The sequence below is a fragment of the Salvelinus fontinalis genome, chromosome 39 (assembly GCF_029448725.1).
Source record: "Salvelinus fontinalis isolate EN_2023a chromosome 39, ASM2944872v1, whole genome shotgun sequence".
NCBI lineage: Eukaryota > Metazoa > Chordata > Actinopteri > Salmoniformes > Salmonidae > Salvelinus > Salvelinus fontinalis.
The window spans coordinates 6458598-6476293 of record NC_074703.1 but is presented as its reverse complement, the minus strand read 5'-3'; the positions used below and the strand labels follow the sequence as shown (position 1 = coordinate 6476293).

General features: G+C 46.4%; 1 protein-coding gene across 1 annotated transcript in view; it reads left to right on the top strand.

Annotated features, from left to right (window-relative positions):
• Nucleotides 1–17696, top strand: part of LOC129838901 (protein O-mannosyl-transferase TMTC2-like) — a 114698-nt gene that overhangs the window by 94822 nt on the left and 2180 nt on the right. The window contains exons 9-11 of the mRNA XM_055906165.1: nucleotides 7874–7955; nucleotides 10911–11025; nucleotides 13037–13100. Coding sequence (XP_055762140.1) covers nucleotides 7874–7955; nucleotides 10911–11025; nucleotides 13037–13100 — 261 coding nt within the window. The remainder of the gene's footprint in view (nucleotides 1–7873; nucleotides 7956–10910; nucleotides 11026–13036; nucleotides 13101–17696) is intronic.

The following is a 17696-nucleotide window of genomic DNA, read 5'->3' as shown; positions in this document are numbered from 1 at the left end:
AACGTTAGTCGCCAACTAATGATCCCGAAGCTTCTGCGGATGACGTTCTGTGCATTAGTATATTTCTACTTTATGTGTAGAGAACAGGCTACTCAGGTGAATGGTGCTTGTTTAATAAAATTAGATCAACGCTGAGTCAATGTCTGCCAGATCACATAATGTAGTATTCTACATAACAGAACTGGATATAACAGCATAGTATAATGTTACTGTAAGATAAAAACACCAGCGCATTCAATCGTGAAGGATCATTCTTCAAGTTTTACCAGTGAAACATGCAGCATCTGCCTACCAACCATTGGATCATGATCATTTTTATTTTGATATGCATTTAGATCTTGTTGAGTTATACAGTGTTTTCTCCAAGTAGCCCACAGTATTGTCTCCAAGTAGCCCACAGTATTGTCTCCAAGTAGCCCACGGTGTTGTCTCCAAGTAGCCCACGGTGTTGTCTCCAAGTAGCCCACGGTGTTGTCTCCAAGTAGCCCACGGTGTTGTCTCCATGTAGCCCATGGTGTTGTCTCCAAGTAGCCCACGGTGTTGTCTCCAAGTAGCCCACGGTGTTGTCTCCAAGTAGCCCACGGTGTTGTCTCCAAGTAGCCCACGGTGTTGTCTCCATGTAGCCTACATTGTTGTCTCCAAGTAGCCCACGGTGTTGTCTCCAAGTAGCCTACGGTGTTGTCTCCAAGTAGCCTACGGTGTTGTCTCCATGTAGCTTACGGTGTTGTCTCCATGTAGCCCGCGGTGTTGTCTCCAAGTAGCCCGCGGTGTTGTCTCCAAGTAGCCCGCGGTGTTGTCTCCAAGTAGCCCGCGGTGTTGTCTCCAAGTAGCCCGCGGTGTTGTCTCCAAGTAGCCCGCGGTGTTGTCTCCAAGTAGCCCGCGGTGTTGTCTCCAAGTAGCCCGCGGTGTTGTCTCCAAGTAGCCCGCGGTGTTGTCTCCAAGTAGCCCGCGGTGTTGTCTCCAAGTAGCCCGCGGTGTTGTCTCCAAGTAGCCCGCGGTGTTGTCTCCAAGTAGCCCGCGGTGTTGTCTCCAAGTAGCCCGCGGTGTTGTCTCCAAGTAGCCCGCGGTGTTGTCTCCTAGTAGCCCGCGGTGTTGTCTCCACGTAGCCCGCGGTGTTGTCTCCACGTAGCCCGCGGTGTTGTCTCCAAGTAGCCCGCGGTGTTGTCTCCAAGTAGCCCGCGGTGTTGTCTCCAAGTAGCCCGCGGTGTTGTCTCCAAGTAGCCCGCGGTGTTGTCTCCAAGTAGCCCTGGGTGTTGTCTCCAAGTAGCCCTGGGTGTTGTCTCCACGTAGCCCTGGGTGTTGTCTCCACGTAGCCCTGGGTGTTGTCTCCACGTAGCCCGCGGTGTTGTCTCCAAGTAGCCCGCGGTGTTGTCTCCAAGTAGCCCGCGGTGTTGTCTCCAAGTAGCCCGCGGTGTTGTCTCCAAGTAGCCCGCGGTGTTGTCTCCAAGTAGCCCGCGGTGTTGTCTCCAAGTAGCCCGCGGTGTTGTCTCCACGTAGCCCGCGGTGTTGTCTCCACGTAGCCCGCGGTGTTGTCTCCACGTAGCCCGCGGTGTTGTCTCCACGTAGCCCGCGGTGTTGTCTCCAAGTAGCCCGCGGTGTTGTCTCCACGTAGCCCGCGGTGTTGTCTCCAAGTAGCCCGCGGTGTTGTCTCCAAGTAGCCCGCGGTGTTGTCTCCAAGTAGCCCGCGGTGTTGTCTCCAAGTAGCCCTGGGTGTTGTCTCCAAGTAGCCCTGGGTGTTGTCTCCACGTAGCCCGCGGTGTTGTCTCCAAGTAGCCCGCGGTGTTGTCTCCAAGTAGCCCGCGGTGTTGTCTCCAAGTAGCCCGCGGTGTTGTCTCCAAGTAGCCCGCGGTGTTGTCTCCAAGTAGCCCGCGGTGTTGTCTCCAAGTAGCCCGCGGTGTTGTCTCCAAGTAGCCCGCGGTGTTGTCTCCAAGTAGCCCGCGGTGTTGTCTCCACGTAGCCTGCGGTGTTGTCTCCATGTACATTATACTATGCTGATATATCTGGTTCTGTTATGTAGAATACTATATGTGATCTTGCAGACGTTGATCTAACTTTATTAAACAAGCACCATTCTCCTCAGTAGCCTGTTCTCTTCGCATAAAGTAGAAAATATACACATGATCAGAACATCATTCACACATGCGCAGAAGCATCACTCTTTGGTCTGGCAAACACTTGGTTGCTTAAAATACAAAGCAACAACAAAAGCCTCACCTAAAAAGAAATGGACTTGGACTTGTCCAATAGGAAGCTCATTTTCACATGACCTTGTTAACCAATAGGGCTATATAATATATAATATAGCCTATATGCACTAAGTATACCAAACATTAGGAACATTTTCCTAATATTTATCTGCACCCCCTATTGCCCTCAGAACAGCTTCAATTCATTGGGACATGGACTCTACAAGATGTTGAAAGCATTCCACAGGGATGCATTCCACAAAGAAGGCTTAAAAATCCTTCTTTAACCTGTCTCCTCCTCTTCATCTACACTGATTGAAGTGGATTTAACAAGTGACATCAGTACGGGATCATAGTTTTCACCTGGATTCACCTGGTCAGTCTATGTCATGGAAAGAGCAGGTGGTCATAATGTAGGTATTGTGAACCACTAGACTACAACACTTTGACACTTTTAAGACCATTCATGAAGTTAGTTAACAGATAGAAAAACGTTCTACAGCTGCACTGGAAATGACCTCTAACATCATTACCATCAATGTAGCTACAACCTGCCTCTATTCTAATCCATTCACTTCACTCCTTGCCCTCCAGTGTCCTTCCTGATTGTCCACACAATCTCAAATAGGCTTTGGCTCACACAAAGTGTGATGAAGCAAAGCAAACTTTCATCTTGGTAATAATCACAGTGGTTACGTATAATTACACTTAGGCCTGAGGGCTGATGAATAGTGAGTGAGTTTGGGCCCGGCCAGTTCATCCCATTGATTTCCCTGTCTGGGCCAGAGGAGTTGTGATCATTGTAAAAAGCCTGGGAGTTGATAGATCAAGACTGTTGAGCAGACAGCGGCCCAGATCTAAAGCCATTTTGGAGTTGTTGAACCTTGATGGGTAAATGAATGCTTTTGTCTTTGGTGGCCTAAAGGAAAAAGACACGTAGGATAATGGTATGCAAATGCAAGATGGGTTTTTTATGTTAGGCTAATTGCAGTTTTTTGAGATATTTGAGATAAAATAGCAGAGAGACAAACATCTGCCACTATAAACTTTGTTGATATGATAACCAAGGAGACAATGGATTGAGGAATAATTATTGTCTTAGGGTACAAGCTTGGAAAAACAGACCTGTCAAACTATCAGGCTCTCCGCTGGGTGTGTGATTGTCTCAAGGTCACAGCCATAGGGAATGCCTTTATGGGGAGTCGTGTGTGTGTGTGTGTGTGTGTGTGTGTGTGTGTGTGTGTGTGTTGTGTGTTGTGTGTTGTGTGTTGTGTGTTGTGTGTGTTGTGTGTGTTGTGTGTGTTGTGTGTGTTGTGTGTGTTGTGTGTGGTGTGTGTGTTGTGTGTTGTGTGTGTGTTGTGTGTGTGTTGTGTGTGTGTTGTGTGTGTGTTGTGTGTGTGTTGTGTGTGTGTGTGTGTGATGAAGTGCTCCAGCTAGGCCTGCTGGGTCCAGTATTTCCTTCCCAGACTTCTCCCCTACAGGTTTGGCTGTTTGTTCTGAGGTGCACTCTGCCCCCCAAACCCTTCCATCCACCTCTCTCATTCACTCCCACTGTGTTTTGGGGAGAGACAAACGTGCGTGACAACATGTGTTTACAGCTGACTTGGGTTAGTTAGGAGGACTTTATGGAGAGGAACCCTGTTAGAACCCACTGAACCAGTCCTGCTGAGCCCTTGTGAGGAGTTTGACCTTCTGTTCTTCTCCTTCCACAGCCTGAGGTAACTGAGGTACTAGGAATCTACAGGAGGTTTTGCTCTTCAGCGTACCACATCATCCATCCCATCTCTCCTTCTATCCTCCTCACTGATATTGGAGGGGTTACAGCTGCACCCCTAGGGGTCCGGTCTGGGCCGAGGAAGGGTCTCGCTCCCAAACTCACTAATTTCCCCTTTTCCTAATCTGATTTGAGTTCCATTCCCCCAAACCCCCACCCCCAGTCTCCCTGGGTTCAGACCCGAGTCACCCCAGCACAGCTGGACATCTGCTGGGTCCCCCAGGTCCCTACATCCGGGGCCCTGAGCCACGAGTGGCCCCTCATAACAGAGCCCTTCAACAACAGGAGATTAGGACACGACCAGACCCGGGACAATGGGCTGCCGGACAGGACTTAATGCAATTACCCCGCTTCCTTATTAAATCCCATAATCAGGGAGAGATTTTGGGCCGTCTTGCCACGGCGGACCTACGTATTGATAATGCAGCTGGCTCATAAGGAGTCAACCGACTCGGGGAAAGGGTCAAAGTGTCAGACTCAAGTCCCGCCTCACCCTGACGTGTACTACAGTACGTGACTTCACTGTTTCATTCGTAAAGAGTCATGTAATTTAATGGGGTTAGTGAGATTGTATAGATTTGTGGTTTGTTCTTTGTTCAGTTTGGCTTTGAACTCTTCGTTCACAGTAACCAGGTTAGAGTCTAGACTGAGTCTGCGTTGGAAATGCCACCATAATCCTGATATAGTGCACTACTTTTGACCAGGGACTTTCTTTAGGACACAGCCAGACATGACCAGAAGAACCCTATTCCGCCCGGTAACCCCCAGTTCCTGTCTCAGATAATCTCCCTTGGACATACATCACAGGAGAGTGTTGTCGCCAGGCGGATGATTACACAGTGCAGTACAGAGTCCTGACGTGTCCTACCAAGAGCTAGGCACCGCTCTCTGTTGGAGGGCCTCTCTCCCGTTCCCGGTGCTGAGGTTATTTACGAGCTCTGTGGCTGGCTACACTCGGAGCCGGCGCTAACGCTAACCACTAAAGCCCTCTGTGGCTGGCTACACTCGGAGTTGGCGCTAATGCTACCCGCTAAAGCCCTCTGAGGCCGGCTACTCCCTCCCAAGACAGGCTCGAATACGCTAGATAAGATGGTCAGAGGAATAAAAAACAACCTTATCAAGAACTTAGGATAAGACCCAGATGCAGACAGCTAGAGTCACAGATGTTTATTGACCCAAACAGGGGGCAGGCAAAAGACAGGTCAAAGGCAGGCAGAGGTCTGTAATCCAGGGCAGAGTCAATAAGGTACAGAACAGCAGGCAGGCTCGGGGTCAGGACAGGCAGAGGTTCGTAAACAGGTCAAAGTCAGGCAGGTACAGAACGTCAGGCAGGCTCGGGGTCAGGGCAGGCAGAATGGTCAGAACCGGGGAAACTAGGAAACAGAACTAGAGAGAGCAATGAGATGGGAAAACACTCTGGTGAGACCTGACAAGACAAGATGAACTGGCAACAGACAAACAGAGAACACAGGTATAAATACACAGGGGATAATGGGAAGAGATGGGTGAAGACAAGCACAAAGACAGGTGAAACAGATCAGAGTGTGACAAACCTAGCGTTCATGTACATTTAATGTTACCACCTCTCGCAATCATCCAAATGCGACAAGGCCCAGTCCATTGAAGGACCACAGTATTGTGTAGTCCACCTTCTGACACTGTGGCTGGGAAAGGAGCCAGGGAAAATATGACATCAAATCAAATGTATTTATATAGCCCTTATTACATCAGCTGATATCTCAGTGCTGTACAGAAACCCAGCCTAAAACCCCAAACAGCAAGCAATGCAGGTGTAGGAGCACGGTGGCTAGGAAAAACTTAGAAAGGCCAAAACCTAGGAAGAAACCTAGAGAGGAACCAGGCTATGAGGAGTGGCCAGTCCTCTTCTGGCTGTGCCGGGGGGAGATTATAACAGAACATGGCCAAGATGTTCAAATGTTCATAAATGACCAGCATGGTCAAATAATAATAATCACAGTAGTTGTCGAGGGTGCAACAAGTCAGAACCTCAGGAGTAAATATCAGTTGCCAGCAGCATACCACCCTGCATACCACTGCTGGCTTGCTTCTGAAGCTAAGCAGGGTTGGTCCTGGTCAGTCCCTGGATGGGAGACCAGATGCTGCTGGAAGTGGTGTTGGAGGGCCAGTAGGAGGCACTCTTTCCTCTGGTCTAAAAAAAATATCCCAATGCCCCAGGGCAGTGATTGGGGACACTGCCCTGTATAGGGTGCCGTCTTTCGGATGGGACGTTAAACGGGTGTCCTGACTCTCTGAGGTCATTAAAGATCCCATGGCACTTATCGTAAGAGTAGGGGTGTTAACCCCGGTGTCCTGGCTAAATTCCCAATCTGGCCCTCAAACCACCATGGCCACCTAATAATCCCCAGTTTACAATTGGCTTATTCATCCCCCTCCTCTCCCCTGTAACTATTCCCCAGGTCGTTGCTGCAAATGAGAACGTGTTCTCAGTCAACTTACCTGGTAAAATAACGGTAAAATAAATAAAATAAACTTTTCATGGCCGATCATTGAGAGTATCTCTAACGCTCCTGCTGTCTCTAGAGAGTTGAAAACAGCAGGTCTGGGACAGATAGCACGTCCGGTGAACAGGTCAGGGTTCCATAGCCGCAGGCAGAACAGTTGAAACTGGAGCAGCAGCATGGCCAGGTGGACTGGGGACAGCAAGGAGTCATCATGCCAGGTAGTCCTGAGGCATGGTCCTAGGACTCAGGTCCTCCGAGAGAGAGAAAGAAAGAAAGAGAGAATTAGAGAGAGCATACTTAAATTCACACAGGACACCGGATAAGACAGGAGAAGTACTCCAGATATGACAGACTGACCCTAGCCCCTGACACATAAACTACTGCAGCATAAATACTGGAGGCTGAGACAGGAGGGGTCAGGAGACACTGTGGCCCCATCCGATGATACCCCCGGACAGGGCCAAACAGGCAGGATATAACCCCACCGACTTTGCAGAAGCACAGCCCCCACACCACTAGAGGGATATCTTCAACCACCAACTTACCATCCTGAGACAAGGCCGAGTATAGCCCACAAAGATCTCCGCCACGGCACAACCCAAGGGGGGGGGGGGGGGGGGGGCGCCAACCCATGACATAAAGTCATCTGGACAATTAGTTGTCTTCTTCTTTCATTTAGAGCGAACACGGGCATGAGAAATAGTTAATGAACCAAACCTAATATGCCCATTCCACTTATTCTATGTAGAATTGCAAATCCATAGCCAATATGGAAGCAATCAGTGCTGAAGCGTGAACAATGGGGAGGGGGGGATCGTACACACAGGGGCAGCAGTATCGCTTTCAGTTTGTTGCGAGGCTATAGTGCGATACACACTCTCTGACTGAGAAGAAGTGATAGTGTGACACACACACACTCTGCTGCTGGGGGAAAAGGGGGTTTGGAGCGTTCTCTATGGAGTACAGTTTCCTGGTTTACAGTTAAGGCCCTGCTACCACGTGTCAACTCATGCATGAAAGCGTAGGAAAATAATCCGTAGCAGATGCAGAGTAAACTCAGATGATTGTTGTTGCCCTACAGGATATGGTGATTGTTTGAAACAACCTGGCACATCAGGGGCATATGGAACGGTTGTTCAAATTTACTGCTGATTTCCCCGTCCACATTTCGACTGTGAAATATTTGCTAAATCTCATTTACGAGGAGAGTGGGTGGTTTCTGGTTTCTCCTGCATGTTCAATCTTCTACCATATGGCAACTCACGTCTGTTTTGGGTTTTGAGTAAATCTAATTGCAGCCGCACAATTACGCCCGTACCAGAAACAGGAACCACTGCGAGAGCTCGAGCATCAGCTAAATCGCAATTAATGACTGATGACTTGTAACTGATCTACAGTAGCTAATCAAACGTTCCTGTTTTGTCTCCTAGGGGCAGAAGACTGAGGCAGAGGGTTACTATCGAAGAGCCATTCAGCTGGACCCTTCCAAAGGAAACTGCTACATGCATTATGGTATGTACCAGAACTCATATGAAGTAACGCGCACATTGCTTCATTTGAGCCAGATCCTGCTGGAACAGGATCCGGCACCTCTCCGTTTTGGACTGATTCGTTCTGGAACCGATTTGCCTATCCAGTACCTCTCATGGCATGAGACATTTACTTTTTATAATGTACTAATTTGAGTTGCCTCTTCGTCAATTCTACTGCCTGATATTCTAATAGTTGATTCGGGTTGCGCCGGCCTAAATTTACAGTATGGATTGTGCATCATTGTATCCTATGCTTGAGACCAACTCATGGCTGTGTGAGATGTGTGCCTGTATCTGTCACAGAACTAGAATGACATTCACTTTCTATGATCTCTCTCCCTCTCTCTGCTCTGATAGACATGAGCCTGCAACTCTCATCTCTCCAGCGTTGCACTTCATATTTGATTTCCTTATAGAATCATAGCCAGGCGAAGGGTTCTGGAGGAGCTGCAGCACCCCGATAAATTGAAATACATTTGCCAACGTTATAGAATTACTGCTGTCTGTTCAGGAAGAATTGAAACCATTCAGAATAGCCTACTACACCATGAAAATGACTATTTTAGTCACAGAGGATCAATAGCTGTGGATTGTGTGTAGCCCAATAACAAGGCATAGCCTACAGTCCGGAACACGGCACACCTGTCAGTGAACAGCATGCAGACAAGACAGGCCTTTCACTATATTTCAAATACAATCGCAGGGAAACACAGGTTGGAAAGAAAATGGCTCCTGCTGAAAAGAGAGTACTCTAATCTGTCTGCTGTAGGCTAACAAAATATTTGATTAACTTCCAAATATTGTTTTACAAAGTAAAGCAAGAGATATATAGGCTTTTGGTACGAACGCATCGTCTATCACCGGCAAGAGAGCTGCGCATCATTGGGTCAGTCAGTGACACTGGAAAGCATTTTTAGGACTAGTATCCTCCTTATATTATAGCCTACAATATGTCTCCACACACCTAGGCCTAGGCTATTGATGGATTCAACACAAAGTCGTTTTTATTTATCTCAGATTCTCAGTTTGTCAGTGTCAAAGTAGCCTGTCATTTCGATCATTTGTGCGGCATTAAAAAATATTCAGCCAAAGTCTCCAGTCATGTAAAATGACATAGAATTGCATGAAATGCGTTTAAAAAAGGACACATTTTTTCCGGACCCTAGACTATTAAAATATTACCCATTTGTGCAACTTCTGTATGCCACTATGCAATGTGATGATATGCATGCAATGATTTATTATAAAGGTGATTTTTTTCTCATGCGTTCCGTTACCTCAGAGCTCCCCAGGTCACCCCCTCTGGTGCTCACATTTTGTTCCGGCACCTACCGATTTACAAATTAAGCACTACACGCACACACACGCACACGCACGCACACACACACGCACGCACGCACGCACGCACGCACGCACGCACGCACGCACGCACGCACGCACACACACACACACACACACACACACACACACACACACACACACACACACACACACCATTAAACTGCTCCATGTAGTGACTTCCTACAGTAACAGTGTATTGTAGCTTGACCCCATCATAAGAACTTACCTCAGGCAGTTTGATAAAGACACCTTATCCACAGTACTCTACAGTACACCCACATAGCACGTATAAACTGCTTGTTAAGTGTAAAAACATGTCCTGTAGCCACGTCTAATGCCGCTCTAGTTAGCCAAAGAGATATGCCTGCCTTTAGTTTGGTTTGCATTTGGTATCAGGATGTATGAGGTCATACATACAGTAGACCTAATCTCCACATACTTCGAGGAAACCGGATCGGACTTCACCACCACCGATAAGGATGCTTGCCTTTCACTGATTGAGGAGAAACGCTATAAGCCGGTTAGTCCGCCCGCGCTTCTGTAAATGCTGCCATTCATATCGTCTCTCCCTCCCTCCCTGTGTCTCTCTCTCTCTGTGTATCTCTGTCTCGATTCTCGGGGGTTGTGTTTGGGTCCTGGCGGGCCGCGTTGCTTTCTTTGGACAGAGTCATTTGCCCTCTCTCTGCGATCTCCTAGCCTCTTTTCTGAGGTTTATTTTTACTGGCCCCCAACACCTTATCGTAATCGGGCCGCAACAGCCATTCCTCCTCCACTGTGACTGGAATGACTCCAGTATGTTGTTGGTGAGACTGTATGAATGTGCTTACAGACTCTCTGAACTGTGGGACAGGGAGGGCGAGAGCTGACATGAGAGGTCAAGACTTCTTTCCTGCCATTGTTCAGACTAACACATGCTCTGATGCAGGGAGCATGCATGTGTCACGCTACATGTGACCCGTAGCAACCCTCTGCATTCAAGTGATGGTTATTACTGACTGACACGCAATGAAGTATGACATCCGAGACATAGGAAGACTATTTTTTACAAATTCTAAAAACCTGTGAAAGAGGATACCTCACGTAAGCAGACACAAACGCACACATGTTGGAACACGCATCCACACAAACACACACACTGACTTGTATAGGGAAACCTCTGCACATTACACAGTCCAACATAATATACCATCTGCGTCCCAGACATGGTAGTAATGTCCTCCTCAGCAGACTCCTGTGGAGGTAGAGCCAGTTGGTCCTGCTCCCAGGGGACATACATGAAACTCCTTCGACTCAGCTGGACTTCCACTTATCATTGTGCTTGACAAAAACCCTCACTGTCTCTCTCTCTCCTCTTCCTCACTCTCTCCTTTCTGTTCTTCTTTCTGTCCTTCTTGCTGCTCTGTCCCCTGAACCCATCTTTATGCTTCCTATTTTTCCTCTTTCATTCTTTCTTTCTTTCTTTCTTTCCATCCCCTCGTTGTCTCACTGTCTCTCTCTCTTTCCCTTTTTTTGTCTCCTCCCTCTCTCCCTCTCCCCTTTATCTCTTTCCTTCTCTTTCTTACTCGGTCTCTGTTTCTCTCTCTCTGATGGACAGGCCAGTTTCTGCTGGAGCAGTCTCGTCTGGCGGAGGCAGCAGAGATGGCAGAGAGAGCTGCAGATCTGGACAGCTCAGAGTTTGATGTGGTCTTCAGCGCCGCTCACATGCTCAGGTGGGTGTGACAGCGTATAAAAACCTTATTACACTGTTTAAAGAGTGCCTGGTATTTTCGCAAATGCTGCCCAATCATACTTTAACGAGTATCAATCAAATGTGTTTATAAAGCCGTTTTTACATCCGCAGTTGTCACAAGGTGCTTGGCAGTAACCCGGCCTAGACTCCAAAGAGCAAGCAGAATTAGAAGCACAGTAGGCAGGAACAACTCTCTATAAATAAAAAACCTAGAGAGGTATCAGGCTCTGAGGAAGCCCAACCTCACTACAGTAAAATAACAGAAAATACTCTACTGCATTTCCTTACAGTACTGTAGGTCTTCAGCTCATGTAGAATTTCTGTTGGATGTATTCAGATGTCTTATTCATGAAAATAGCAGAAGGTGTCTCTGAAGGTTATTTCCTCGGTGATAGAGAGTTGGTTGCCAAGGCATTTCATCATTTACGACTTAATCAATACTGCATTGTGCCCGCTAACACACTCAAAGACACTTCAGATCTGATGTTTAATAAGATGATGGCAGTTTGCATGGACACGGTCCATTTTAAGTCGTTTGTGTATGGTTCAACTGGTTTTATAGTTAATATACAACACATGGAAACAGCGGTTGTAGTTTTGATTCATGCTAGTGACGTTTCAATCCAGAGCTTGTAAAGAAACCCAGGCATACCTCGGGAGAATTTCCCATTCGGCTTGGCAAGTGTGAGCACAGACAGCACATACGTTTTATACGTTTGAAATAGGGGACTGCAAATCCTCTCAACTCACTGCAACTCGAGGAAGTATTGGAAATGACATCTCTTAATTCCTTTTTGCTCTACATATCTGGAAAAGTAATTGAAGCTACAGCATCCTTCATTCAAAGTGTAGTGCTGCGGAGGATTTGAGAGTTATAAGTCGACTGCTCGGCAAGGGTAGCGCTGCTTAGATGCAGAGAGTAAAAACGGAGAGACAAGTCATCATATTCTGGCCCTCTTAGACATAAGCCTACTGCATCGAGGAAAAAACACCATGACATATTCCCTCAACTAATCCTTTAATACGACACTCTTATGGCTGTGCTGAGACATTCTGATGCAGACCTGTCTTTGGGTGTATTAATCCTGGTCAAAATGCACCTCTTACTCTCTGTTCTGTACGGCAAATAAATGACTATTTGACACTTTGGATGCCACCAAATTATTGTCAACATCAAGCATTAGACTGGGAAAACGTACTTTGTTCTGAAACTCAGTGATCATTTGTATTCATCCAGACCGTAGTAGTGGTTTGCCATATCCTTGTACACCCTGTGGCTTTTTGACAGAGACCAGTAGGGTAGCACCAGGTTTGGACCTGTGAAAATCAGAGTCAAAGATGCGTAGTGTCAGTGTTTCCTTCTCTTTGAAGAATTTTTCAAAGCCAAGTTTTCAAGTTTTCAAAGCCAGATTCTCCCAACATTGCAGATTGTGTAGATTATCTCAAATGCAGTGGGAAACACCAGCACCTTGGAAAAGTTGACAAAGACAAGAGCAAGGAGTAAATGAAAGACGTTGTCGAATGGATGGAGAATGAATCTGAAGAGTCAGGCATGAACGTGATATGAATGGAATGATGAAGCACTACTAGCTAGTATTCCCAAGGCAGACTTTCCTTTATGCAAAGTCAATAGAGACATATTTCCCTGAGTCAAACACCTTATGAATATGTCTGGAAAGACGTCTGCCTTTATCTAATAAGCGTTAACATATTAAGTGCAGTTAGTATCAGAAATATATGCAGCATAGTGTTTCAGAGTCATTTGAGGGAGTATTTTTCAGCATCAAAGTGCCCTCAGGATCTCAATACTTTCTGGGCAATATTCAATTATAATGAAAGAATGCTTCTCTATCCAATACATAACTCCTTCTGCCATCACGATAATACCGTCAGACTCTGTGTACGCCATGTGTAATGACGACCTCTATTGCCCTTCCTCCTCGTGCCATGCCTCTCTCCCTCCCTCATCTCTGTACTATCTCTCTCTCCAGACAGGCCAGTCTAAACCAGGCAGCAGAGCGGCATTATGAGCGCGCGGCAAACCTCAGACCAGACGTGAGTACCTTGGCCCAGTGAGCCTTTCTTACTCAAACTGATGGACATGCACACACACACTCCACCACTACACACAATCAGCCCTGGTCCGCCATGACTGCTCCATCAATGCCTCCCATTGTTAGAACTGGAGAGCAGGATCTGGGTTTCTGTGATTCTCTGGTTAGAGATGAAGGTAGATCTCTCTCTCTCTCTGCAGCGCATCAATCAGTCCCTTCAAAGGGAATGGACGTGTGGTGGAGTGCTATGAGAGCAAGGGTAATATAGAATCAAAAGGACGTGTGTTTTAGACAAGAGTAGATGAGGTCTCCCCTGGTCATTTGCCACGCTCACTGACTTATGCGCCATTTTGAGTCACGAGGGTTAGCTTGGAGGTTGTTTGGAGTCTGGAGAGTTAGCTGGAGGCTGTTTGGAGTCTGGAGAGTTAGCTGGAGGCTGTTTGGAGTCTGGAGAGTTAGCTTGGAGGCTGTTTGGAGTCTGGAGAGTTAGCTTGGAGGCTGTTTGGAGTCTGGAGAGTTAGCTGGAGGCTGTTTGGAGTCTGGAGAGTTAGCTTGGAGGCTGTTTGGAGTCTGGAGAGTTAGCTTGGAGGCTGTTTGGAGTCTGGAGAGTTAGCTGGAGGCTGTTTGGAGTCTGGAGAGTTAGCTTGGAGGCTGTTTGGAGTCTGGAGAGTTAGCTGGAGGCTGTTTGGAGTCTGGAGAGTTAGCTGGAGGCTGTTTGGAGTCTGGAGAGTTAGCTGGAGGCTGTTTGGAGTCTGGAGAGTTAGCTGGAGGCTGTTTGGAGTCTGGAGAGTTAGCTGGAGGCTGTTTGGAGTCTGGAGAGTTAGCTGGAGGCTGTTTGGAGTCTGGAGAGTTAGCTGGAGGCTGTTTGGAGTCTGGAGAGTTAGCTGGAGGCTGTTTGGAGTCTGGAGAGTTAGCTGGAGGCTGTTTGGAGTCTGGAGAGTTAGCTGGAGGCTGTTTGGAGTCTGGAGAGTTAGCTGGAGGCTGTTTGGAGTCTGGAGAGTTAGCTGGAGGCTGTTTGGAGTCTTTAATCTTTTGTCATTTGTTTTATTTAACCCTTATTTTACCAGTTAAGTTGACTGAGAACACATTCTCATTTACAGCAGCGACCTGGGGAATAGTTACGGGGGGGGGGGGGGGGGGTAACCAATTGGAAGTCAATGGAGGGACTGGATAGGCTGTGTTATTCATTTACCAGCCATTTTGGAGGTAGTTTTCATAGGGGTTTTAAGTTGATATCCTCAGACAGTGAGGCTTTGTAGAAATGGTAAGTGCAACAGCTGTCCTTGGTACACACTCTTTCAATTGTTTCCTATAAAACCATCTTGTCTGTATGTCAGTATGTCTGTGTGTCCTTCACAATCAGTTTGTCTGGAACAGAAGTTAGTGGGTATGTCCGTGTCTCGGTGTCCTTCACAACAGTTCCCAGTCAGACAGTTGTATTTATTATTCAGTGTAATTCACAGAAAGGCCAAGGTCCTCTAATCTACACTCTCCAACAAGTCAAGGGCTTACACTCAGTCATTATTCGGAAGTAAAGCCCCTCTTGTCTTTGACATTTCGCTGTGCCTGTCTGCTTAGCGAATGTCAAGTCCTCAAATAACTTAATCCAAAAGGGTTTCGGGTCATGAAAAATTCAACATCTGTGGCCAGACGTGCTGGGAGAGACAATTTGTCAAAGGAGTGTGCCTTCCAGAAAAAAGGAAAAACTTTAGAGTGCAGCAGAGGATGACGGACAGAATTACCACACGTCCTAGTTCCTAATGGACCGTTAGGTTTGACTGCATTTGTGTTATGTTTTCTCTGTTCCTTAAACTGTTCACAACTGCAAAGTTACTTTTCCTAAACGCAGTACATACATTGTAGATTCAAATAGAGTGTGATTAATGTGACAATGCCCATATATATTATCAGCTTTAGATTTGAATCTGTTATAAGTCTCTGTTCCACTGTTCCAATCATCAGTTTACTACATTTCCTCCGTGTTGAGCGAGTAGCGAGTGGCCCTATGGAAAACGTATCAGAGTTGAATCGTGAAGCTCATGTCCATAACATTGTGTTAATATGCAGCTCAACCACCACCTGCTGAGAAAGACGATACTGTATGTTGGGGAAATAGTGGGCAGCTTTTGCTGGGTGAAACAGAGGTCAGTTAGACTCTGAGGGTGCCACAATGAAAGATCATTGTTGACCGTATACAGAGTGGTTACAATGTCTTGTTAGGCCGTTGATATTGAGTTTACTGAATTACTATGCGATGCAACACTGTTGAGTTCAGGCCACTTTCATTTCAATTCAGTTAACTTTCTCCATAGTGCAAATCAAATTCCAAATTGAATGGAATTTAGATTGAAAATTATACTGTGGATATCCATTTTGAGGCAATGATATGTCCTGTGTGGCTCAGTTGGTTGAGGATGTTGTTTGCATGCCAGGGTTGTGGGTTCAATTCCCACAGGGGACCAGTACGAAAAATGTATGCACTCACTACTGTTAGTCACTCTGGATAAGAGCGTTTGCTAAATTACTCAAATGCAAATGTAAAGAATGATATCACTGAGACTTGCCGAAATAACCAAGGTCAACAGCTACTGTCATCCTTGGGTAAAGGCTTTGTTTGGACCCGACCAGCCCCACCACATTATTCACCGTCTCAGCTTTAAGAGAGAGCGATCGCTGGCATGGGTTTCTGGCTCCAGTGAGTGTACACATGTAAACAGAGGACCCTGTAATGATGTAGACTGTCTGGGGCGTCTCCTGTGTCTCACCCTGGGTGCTGTTTACAATGCTAGAGGACGTTAATCTATCTCCACCAGCCTCTGTCTGCTCAGCCTATAGAGAGCCATGGTGTCTCCTGACCTGCAGTAGGAAGTTAACAGCCAAAGCAGAGTTTGGTTTCTACTGGTTTCAGTGGACAGTTCTGGTTCCAAGTGGCCTTGATGTTGTGTCGGGGTTATTTATGAGGCCCTGTCTGGTAAGGAATAGGGCAAAGACTAGTAAGTTCTTCAGTACAGATGCCTTATTGGTATCTGGAGTTCTTAAAGTTATGCTCAAGAGAGTCAAACTTTGTACAAATAGAAAACTCACAGCAAAAGGTAAAGAGGCATGTAAAACTCCTATCTGGAAAAAAACTCCTTCAACCCTGACCCCACAGTCGGGTTCACAGACATGCGGAAATGTCCAGTCTGGAGGGTGCTGAAGAGCCAGAGGTGAGACTGGGATCTGGGATCTTAAAAACACAGATACTGTACATGTGCTCACTTTCACTAAAACACAAACACTCACACAGAGGTATGTGTGCATACACACACCTACACACACATGCACGCATACACACATACACACACACACGCACGCACGCACGCACGCACGCACGCACACACACACACACACACACACACACACACACACACACACACACACACACACACACACACACACACAGCATATAAGTTCCTGGTGAGAACTGTAGCTCAAGACAAAATGAGTAACCTGCTCTGTTCCCATTAGCTTAGCTTAGTTGACGGCTGGAGAGACAGACTTTTATGGAACGATGAGCTTCAAGGCATATTGGCATAACCCTCTTTAACTCTGCGGAGAGAGACCAAAGTTGGAACTGAGTACAATTGAGCCGAATATCATATAATCTATCTGTGTTATGAGATTTCATACTGTACCATGCAAGACATCTCTGCATCCATTAACATCTCTGTCATATAACCCTTCCTTCATACTGTATCCCAGCCCAACACAGACATCAAAACAATCTGTACTCCAAACTTTTTATTAATTCAGTTTCAAAGGTCATTGCACCACATCTCCGTCAAGGTAAAAACTCTTTCTGAAATCGGACCAGCTACTGCGAGGTCAAACGTTGATAATTTAATGGCCATTTAATTAACTCAGCTTCAAGTCAAGTTAATAAAGCCTCACTCTTAATCCATAACATAAACATGGCAGGTCTCCTGTAAAACGTATTGCATATGAGAATCTGCATTAAATAGAGGTCTTATGGGAGGTTGAATTTGAAAGAGTTTGCCAGGAGTTGAATTCAAGGGTGTGTACTGTCTGAGACTACCTGATCGCTATACTGCATCTAGACCTATCCAGTAGGGTTATCACGAAGGAAAACATAAAGCAAATTAAACTATTTGGTCCTTTAAAAAAATGACTGTATGTAACATTGTGTGCTATAGCTTAGAAAAGAAACATGATTCTGGGTGACAACATAAGGTTGCTTGTTTCCAACGTTACGACTGTTTTCCTCAAGAAATTAAGTCTGCTTCATGCAGGGGCGCAACTTTGGAAAAAAATTATAATTATAATTATTTATTGCAAAAAACACAAGGAAGGGGTAACATTAAAGTATTAGAACATGAAGGACAAACACTACAGCATCAAGACACTATCAAACATGTATCAGTCTTTCCTCAACAGAACCATCCTTGTGTGTGAGGGTGCGTGTGCATGATAGTGACATAAAATATATGTCATAGTTTCCTTTTTCATGATCACAATCTTGTGAAGGCCGAACCCTCCAAGACCCCCCACAGTTTCCCAATAGCTGTCCCTCAACCATTCGAGACCCCTCCCACAGTCC